Below are 9,530 nucleotides of genomic sequence, written 5' to 3'. Positions count from 1 at the left end.
TCCTCTGCGCAGTAAATTTCATTATCACTCACCACATCCAAACAGTGAGAGAGATGAGAATGTAAGAATGTAAGACACTTTCACCTAAACTGCGCAGACTTCAAACAAGGGAGATAACACAGTCTACACTCTCTGTAAGTGTCTGTCTATTCACATAGCAGCTGTACTAGCACCAGATCCAGAGATAGACATCATGGTGATATATAGTTAGTTTTCATAATCTCATGACATTTAAAATCAAACTATATATATATATATACACACACACACAAGAGATGATGGGTCTCAACCATGTCAAAGATTACAATGGAAGCCACAAGAGATTAATAAAACACTTGTGATGACCAAGAAAATAGTGCAATGAAATCTTCTAGTATGTAAGGCAAGGCTGATTTCTTACTTGGTACCAGCAAATATACTGTCCAGAAAAAACACTGATAAAAAATCCTGTCATCCAAAAAATAATACATATTAAAATTTGACTGGGTGGAGTAATTTGAAAAGACGTGTCAAGTAATTACTTCAATATATATTCATAAATAAGTCAAATTTTATTATCTGAATCAAAAATCCAGCAAAGGGACATTGTATGCTGAGGCTTTTAGTGAAAAAAACCCAATTAGATGCACAAAACTGTTGAAAGGCATGAATATGTCAGTGAAAATTAACACAAATTTTTTTCATAAGCTCCATTTTTCTTCTTTTTTTCCTTTCACTTTTCAATACTTAATATTTCTGACTCCTAATTTTTTATATTTTCAGATTTACACAAATGCGTATTACAACACGTAATAAGGAAATCAGTAAGTTCATTCAGTCATCTCAGCAGCTGAGTGACTGCTCACCTGCTATGGGAAATTTGAAATACACATTTCATAACTGTCGCAATAATTTACAGCATCATTACTCAAGAAACAAAAGCAAATATAGCAATCACAAAGTGTAATTGTTTTCATCTCTCGAAATAATAAAGGCAAGTCTTTTTTTTTTTCAAAAGTTTTCAAATGTGAATAAATAACTGTTTTAAGACCGTAATAATATATTCGATAGTAAAACATACCTTTTTCCATTTAAACCTATTTAAACAAATTTAAAAACTAACAACCACTTGTCAGACAATATTGAAACAACCCTTACTTGGAATGACAGAGATCACCGTGGTACAGTATGCTAACATTATCACGAGAAATGTAAAAAATATTGATGTATAGTTGGCATGATTCTGTAAAATCCACAAACCAGACGTTGTAACATCCAGTTTCTTGAGTCTTGAGCAGTGAGTGAATGAGTGATGAATTAATGGAGTCTTCTGGCTATTCATGGACTCCCACAACAATTAAAGTTGGATGTACTTGAAGTCAAGTCCTCCAGATGTCGCCACAAATCTGGGAACTGTTTTACATGTTTGGAGTGTTACATGCACCCCTCTAGACTTTGCCCTATGGAGGGCAGGCATTGTTATTCTCAGAAAACTTAAATGTAAAATGAGCATAGCCAATGACTATGGACCTGGGTAAATATCATTCATACCTGTGATCCCCTTATCTGGAACACAGTTTCATGTTTTTGTACATTATTCCTCTGGTACACAAATCTATGTTCTGGTACACCATCCAATCTTCTGGTACACGAACACATATTCTGGTCCACCATCCTTTATTCTATCAAACTGTCCAATGTTCTGGTACGCAGCCTTAATCCCAGTTCACAGCATCAGGGTCATCTTGGGGCACAACCAGCAGTAACTTCTGTATAACGTTGGTCACCCAGTCTGAAAGATTAATGGACAAATGTTTAAATTCACCTACATATGCACATTGATTGATTGATTGATTGATAGGCACTTAATGCTGTGCTCAAGGATTTTTGACTCATAAAATGTTGCTCAGGCTTATGGATGGAGGAAACCTGGGGTGGTGGCAATAACCTGCCGACCTTCTCCTTGCAACTCTCTTGATGTATTCGTTTATTTGATTTGAGTTTTACGCCGTACTCAAGAATATTTCACTTATACAACGGCAACCAGCATCATGGTGGTAGAAAACTAGGCAGAGCCTGGGAGAAACCCACGACCGTCCGCAGGTTGCTGTTGGATCTTCCCACGTATGGTCGGAGAGGAAGCCAGCCTAAGCTTAACTTGAACTCACAGCGACCGCATTGGTGAGAGGCTCCTGGGTCACTTCACCGCGATGGTGTGCTAACACCCTCTTGATTCAAAGCTGCAATGTAAGCATCAAGAGCTTGATTCAAACACGCTAGCTCTCTGATCAAGGGGGGGACAGTCACAAGGAGCTAGCACTTTAGACACTGGAGTCCCCCTGGCTGTTTGAAGTAACAGATCAAAGCAACACAAATCATATGCAACATAAATACCCTTGGTTATGTAGAAAATTAATTTAATTTGAACTTCATGGACCTTGTTTTTTTTTACCCTCTCAAGTTGAAGAAATAATGATGCTTTTCATTGGGATATTATCTGCTACAAGAGGATAATGCAGACTGAAGATTGAATACCATAAACATTGTTCGAGTGAGAGGTACAAATGATAACCCATGAGACGCAAAACTGCAAGTAGCGTAACATTTCCACCTTTCACCAGAAAAATATTCACGGCATTAAATCTTCTTCCTCCAATATTCTATTCATTATTAATATTTGACAATATTATGACTTTGGGCGTTTGAACATATTAAGAAAATGTAAATGTTTTAGATGTAGATTTGTGCACATAGCATGATGTTGATACATCAAATATCTTGTTGTGTGACATGGAATGTGAAAAGTGGACTGGACATGTACTATGACGTTATCTTGCTGAGCTCAGATCTTGAAATGTCATGAATCAAAATGTTTCTTTTTCAATGTGATGGCGTCTAAGTTGTAACATATCCAAATGTCAATACTTAAGTCATATTGGAATCTAACATGTGAAGTAACACGTTTATCAGTAGAGGAAATCCTGACACCTCACTATGATAAAAATATAAAGACTTTTTCCAGACAGTTTTGTCTGTAAGATCGGAGCAGACTATGAAGTCCCTCTCATCCAGACAGTTTGTCTGTATGATAGGAGCAGACTATGAAGTCCCTCTCATCTAGACAGTTTTGTCTGTAAGATCGGAGCAGACTATGAAGTCCGTCTCATCCAGACAGTTTGTCTGTATGATAGGAGCAGACTATGAAGTCCCTCTCATCTAGACAGTTTTGTCTGTAAGATCGGAGCAGACTATGAAGTCCCTCTCATCCAGACAGTTTGTCTGTATGATAGGAGCAGACTATGAAGTCCCTCTCATCCAGACAGTTTTGTCTGTAAGATCGGAGCAGACTATGAAGTCCCTCTCATCTAGACAGTTTGTCTGTATGATAGGAGCAGACTATGAAGTCCCTCTCATCCAGACAGTTTTGTCCGTAAGATCGGAGCAGACTATGAAGTCCCTCTCATCTAGACAGTTTGTCTGTATGATAGGAGCGGACTATGAAGTCCCTCTCATCTAGACAGTTTGTCTGTAAGATAGGAGCAGACTATGAAGTCCCTCTCATCTAGACAGTTTGTCTGTAAGATCGGAGCGGACTATGAGGTCCCTCTCATCTAGACAGTTTGTCTGTATGATAGGAGCGGACTATGAGGTCCCTCTCATCTAGACAGTTTGTCTGTATGATAGGAGCGGACTATGAGGTCCCTCTCATCTAGACAGTTTGTCTGTATGATAGGAGCGGACTATGAGGTCCCTCTCATCTAGACAGTTTGTCTGTAAGATCGGAGCGGACTATGAGGTCCCTGTCATCCAGACAGTTTGTCTGTAAGATCGGAGCGGACTATGAGGTCCCTCTCATCTAGACAGTTTTGTCTGTAAGATAGGAGCAGACTATGAGGTCCCTCTCATCTAGACAGTTTTGTCTGTAAGATAGGATCTCATCCATGCTATGTTTATGTTAGGACTCACCAATCTTCCCCTGGATGGCCTTGGGCTTATTCTTCCACCGACACCCGACCACATAAACGATTACACCAATGCCGACCAATCCGATGGCCAGGCCACTCTCGTGAGGCTTCTGATAGACAGTAAGGACCACGATGAACAAGCTGACCAGACTCAGCAAGATTGGCAACACAATGGGCAACTGTAAGAAACAGTAAGGCAGATATGTCAAAAAAAAGAAGAAAAAAAAAAAAAAAAACAGAATGCAAGGGATCAAGGTACAGTATTAATCGAAATGCCCTGAACACAAGGAACTGTGGAAGACTGATAACACAATGGGTAATAAGACAAACATGACGGAAAATCTGAATATAAAAAGTGTTAATTTTACAACATTCGTACAATATGCTAAACAGAGATCTCAAACGTCTTTATTTTCATACTAAATGTTCCCTAAACACAATATTTATGCTATGTTAGTCTGTAAACTGCATTTAAAAAATATTATCTTAACTGCTTCTATTTAAAAAATCCCATTAAAGCTGGACCCTCTGTCTATCTTTTTCAGCCGTTGTCCCTCGCTGGATGACATCATGCCAGTAAGAACTAGGACTATGTATTGAAAAGCTGTGCAAAGCATTGTCAAATCCATGCGTTAGGCCTGCCCGCTGTGTGCTTTTCCAGATTGAGCCATCGTATGACTTAATCTATATTTACCCTATAAAGTGCACACCTGTAATTAGAACCCTGAAAACCATTTACGTAATCAGTTCTACAACAAACATTTTGAAAGATACCCAAGTTGTTTCAGGTCCTTGAAAAGTGAGTAGGGCATAGCGATTGGGCGATACGATGCCCGATTTTCCGGTAGATAACACAAACGCGGTCTTGTCTGGTTTGTCTGTGACGAAATTGACATGATTGTATCTGTGAAGAACATGGTACGGTTTACAGTCCACAAATTTTTACAGCCGATACCTGCTGCAACACGAGGATCTATTTAGTTGGGCCAGCGGATTGTGAGTTAGAAATGACGAGCTAGAAAAGTCTGTCGCTCAACACCGCAGACGGTAACAATCGAGCTAATCTTGTTTAATTTTTAAAAAGTATCACCGGGCTATAAGCCTGGTCCTTTAGTAGCCTGGTCCTTTCTTTCAGTATAGGCATGGTAGAATTAGCAAACCTCATATGACTACGATAGGCATGGTAGAATTAGCAAATCTCATACGACTACGATAGGCATGGTAGAATTAGCAAACCTCATACGGCTACGATAGGCATGGTAGAATTAGCAAACCTCATACGGCTACGATAGGCATGGTAGAATTAGCAAACCTCATACGGCTACGATAGGCACGGTAGAATTAGCAAACCTCAGGCACGGTAGAATTAGCTAACCTCATACGGCTACGATAGGCACGGTAGAATTAGCAAACCTCATACCGCTACGATAGGCACGGTAGAATTAGCAAACCTCATACGGCTACGATAGGCAAGATAGAATTAGCAAACCTCATACGGCTACGATAGGCATGGTAGAATTAGCTAACCTCATACGGCTACGATAGGCATGGTAGAATTAGCAAACCTCATACGACTACGATAGGCATGGTAGAATTAGCAAACCTCATACGACTACGATAGGCATGGTAAAATTAGCAAACCTCATACGGCTACGATAGGCATGGTAGAATTAGCAAACCTCATACGGCTACGATAGGCATGGTAGAATTAGCAAACCTCATACGGCTACGATAGGCACGGTAGAATTAGCAAACCTCATACGGCTACGATAGGCATGGTAGAATTAGCAAACCTCAGGCACGGTAGAATTAGCTAACCTCATACGACTACGATAGGCATGGTAGAATTAGCAAACCTCATACGACTACGATAGGCATGGTAGAATTAGCAAACCTCATACAACTACGATAGGCATGGTAGAACTAGCAAACCTCATACCACTACGATAGGCATGGTAGAACTAGCAAACCTCATACGACTACGATAGGCATGGTAGAATTAGCAAACCTCATACCACTACGATCTACTGACTCCTCCGTAATCAACAGGTGTTTAAGATATCTGGTCCATATTTTCTTAATCTGTGGCATTTTTAGGAAAGGCCTGTAACTTTACAGTACCCTGTGTTTTGTTACAGCAGTCGCAAGGCACACTTGGGCATGGAATAATCTCAAAATAACTTGTAAAAATACAGCAATTGTCTCCTGTCATCTGTGTTGTACACAGACAAGCCTGTGTGCCTGCCTATGAATGTGCGGACGTGACGTCAAAAGGTCAAGGGTGGCTTTATTGTAGTGCGGTAGATTTTCTAATGTTTGATCACCAAATTCTATCGTTTCCCTTTCGATCAAAATGAATTCAGGGGGCATTAACCTACCTCTACGCAGTTTGGAGGGCCCAGCATTGGGGTTCTACATTAATACGCATGCTTGATGTTTTACGTCGTACTAAACAATGATGAATTGAGTCATCATTAGGTATGTGCACACACGTATTCTGAGATTTTTTGTGGCTGAACGACTCCATGCCGCCAAGGTGCTGCTGCCACAGAAGTACATGTCAAAGACACCAGACATGACACCCCTACCAGTCACATTACATGTATATAGACATCGGGTCAACCAGTCCGGTTTCCTTGTTATACCCTCTCAGTACTGAGCTCCTATAGAGGAAGCAACAAGTACCGTTTTTAAGGTCTTTGGTATATAAGTGTCATGTCCGACATTCGTATACCATTCGTAGTCCATAAAGGGCGTTCCAAGTCGATAATCGCAAGATCCATTTCCAAAACAATGTTTAAAACTAGCTCCGAAAGACAAAGGTATGTAGGAAATTATACAAACAAATACAAAGAGAGAAGCGGTCATCAGTTTTCAAAGATGCCGGGCAGACAGTGGATATTCCAGGCATGAATTCCATATCAAAGTTCAAATTCTTAGTCTATGAATGAGTCAAAGGTCCAGGTCAAATAACAATTAAACAAGGTATCTCTGCCCTTATGACCCCTAGCCCCAGGTTAAGTGGTATTAGATACAGTTCGAGAATGAGGAGCGTTACAGACCTTAACTGAATAAACTGTGATTCAAAAGTAATTAATTACTTCATAGTTCAGCCTATGTGTGATGTTTACAAAATGAATATCAAAACAACAACAACTTATATGAAGGGTTCACCTGAAAAAAAGGTTATATCAAAACCATTAACATTCAATTCAATTCAATAATGGGCCACATTTCACATTCAAAACAAAAACATTCAAAGAAAACAACAATACAAAAATTTCAAAATATAACTTCATTGCAAAAAACCAAAGTAAAATGAAAGTAATCTCACCTTTATTGGCCTCTTGAGATTAGGTTGTTTGTAGCGCAGCCAGGCTTGCCCAGCCAGAACTATTGTTAACACTGAGGCAAAGCCAAAACCTTCCATCTCTATCAGGTAAAATATATCATTGGATGACTGCATCAGCAATGACAGAATCAACTGAAAGAGTACAAGGAAACCAATGAATTCTCAAAAATGGCCAGATGTTGTCAATGACAAAAAATCTGACAACATGAGAATGATATAATAGTGATTATTTCTATACCAGTACTAGTTTTGACAAAGATCTCGGTTAGACGGCTGAAAACTTGGGTGAAAGTTTACATTTACGTGGTGATTACCCAATTTCATTATCTATATCATCATTATTTAGTTTACTGGAAACCAGAGACCAACCTGTTATAATCCAAATAACCAACTAAATCCACTGTTTGACTTTAGTCTGATTGCAATAGAAGTTTAGAGTTTAGCAGTCCAGTTCACAGTGTCATAAAACTGCTTTACCACTTTTTACAGGACTTCTTAAAAGTCCATTTTAAAAATAACATTGCAAAATCAATACCTTTTAATGGCTAACACCAAAATAATTTTACAAAATTCCACTCGTTTCAATGATTTCAAGGTCCACGGGTAATTTGTTTAGATGCTTACAGGATTTCAGACAGTAGCCTTGGGCAAAACACCGGCAGGTTAGTGAGGGCTGTTGACACAGGTGATGTACAGGTGTACTTACAATGACAAGTAATGATGGCATAGGGGTCAGCTGTTTCATGTTGATCATAGACATCGGGGCTGGGAAATGACCTTCTCTGGCTCCCACCCAAAATAACCTGGAACAGAAAACACAATACTGTATAAAGCTATCTGGCATAATTAACTACGATCATTTGTTTGCTTTTTTGTGCTTATGGCTTTTGTGACTTCAAAATATTACTTATAAAACACCCAAACTTTGGAGAATTATTGTTTTTCTTTATCAAATTCAATTCTTGTTCTCCTATAACATTCCACCACAAGACCATCACAAAAAATATGCTTGTTGCCAGTAACCCAAAGACCCAAAAAAATAAAAACAGCCTTTTGGGGCTTTTGAAGGAATTTCTTTGTATCATTTTTCTCTCAATATTTACTTCTTTAAAATCCATATCTCCTTCATTACCCAGAATTGAAAAGACAAAAAGAAAAATTTCCAGGGAGTCCTACTGTATTTACCCTGATGAGGTTGGGTTAAACTGTAGGACTTTTTAAAAATTGCCCGATTGAACAGCTTACAAAAGACAAACCATAGCGACCCTTTAAAGGATAAATTTACCTGATTATTGTTCATAATAAACTGCACTTTTTGCAGTAAGAATTCGGCATGAAACAAAGGGAAACATAGCCTAAAACAAGTTGGTCCATGCCAGGTATTCTTTGGTTCTTTTCTAAAAAAATGTCACTGTTCCTGGATAGTTGCAGCATAACAGCGGCTTGATTGGCTTTTGTAGGCAGAAGAGAAGAAAATGGAATTCAAAAACTTTCTTGTTTTAGACCGCAGTATTAACTGTGATGAGATGTACCCCGTAAAGGATACGGACAATTTGGCCCCTGCCGTCAGGGGAGGTAATCCATTACACAGTATCTGCTGATCTACTTCTTATTGTCAGAAGGGATTTAGGTCAGAATGGAATAAATTTGCCAGATTTAATCCCAATAATATTTAAACTTTGATTAGATCAATTTACAAAGTTTGCCTGATGTACTACTTCTGACCTGGTACCAAGTCTGAGTGCTGTTATATATATATATATATATATATATATATAGCTCTCCTAAGATTCTGGGTCAAATTACTCACCAACATCTGTGAAGGGCTATGAGAACAGCTGACAGGTCACGCAGTCTCAGGTACATCTGTGACCTGACAGCTATATACGGACATGGAATACACACATGGGAGTGAGAGACAGTGACTAAAGTGAACCAACGTCCATCAAGAGCTTGGGCACAAATGAAGAGGACTTTTGTACAAGGCTTCATTATCAGACTTAGTTATACAACTGAGATTAGGCCACATCAAATAAACGTTTTGTTTTATGGCAGCATGAATCTTTTTTCAATGTCGTCAGAGGGTATAAAATAAAAATATGACTGAAAAATCACATAATTTGCAGAAAATGTGGACTGTCCCACATGGATTGTTTGTGATATTTATATGACAACAAAGACTTGAAAAACCAGAGAATCACAAAAAAAAAAATAATAATCAGACAAAATAAAAA

General features: G+C 38.8%; 1 protein-coding gene across 2 annotated transcripts in view; it reads right to left on the bottom strand.

The window, feature by feature from the left end:
* Positions 1-269: 269 nt before the first annotated feature.
* Positions 270-9,530, bottom strand: part of LOC135472797 (large neutral amino acids transporter small subunit 1-like) — a 30,622-nt gene continuing 21,361 nt past the window's right edge. The window contains exons 7-10 of one of the 2 annotated variants that reach the window (XM_064752469.1): positions 8,003-8,099; positions 7,279-7,428; positions 3,946-4,123; positions 270-1,771 (exon numbers count right to left, since the gene is read on the bottom strand). In XM_064752469.1, the coding sequence (XP_064608539.1) occupies positions 1,695-1,771; positions 3,946-4,123; positions 7,279-7,428; positions 8,003-8,099 (502 nt within the window). In that variant the 3' untranslated portion in view covers positions 270-1,694. Of the gene's footprint in view, positions 1,772-3,945; positions 4,124-7,278; positions 7,429-7,920; positions 8,100-9,530 lie in introns of those variants that run through there. The other variant, XR_010444556.1, reaches the window with a different exon arrangement.

The sequence above is a fragment of the Liolophura sinensis genome, chromosome 8 (genome assembly GCF_032854445.1).
Source record: "Liolophura sinensis isolate JHLJ2023 chromosome 8, CUHK_Ljap_v2, whole genome shotgun sequence".
Taxonomy (NCBI): domain Eukaryota; kingdom Metazoa; phylum Mollusca; class Polyplacophora; order Chitonida; family Chitonidae; genus Liolophura; species Liolophura sinensis.
Note: the sequence above shows the minus strand (reverse complement) of the source record. Positions and strands in the feature narration are given on the sequence as shown.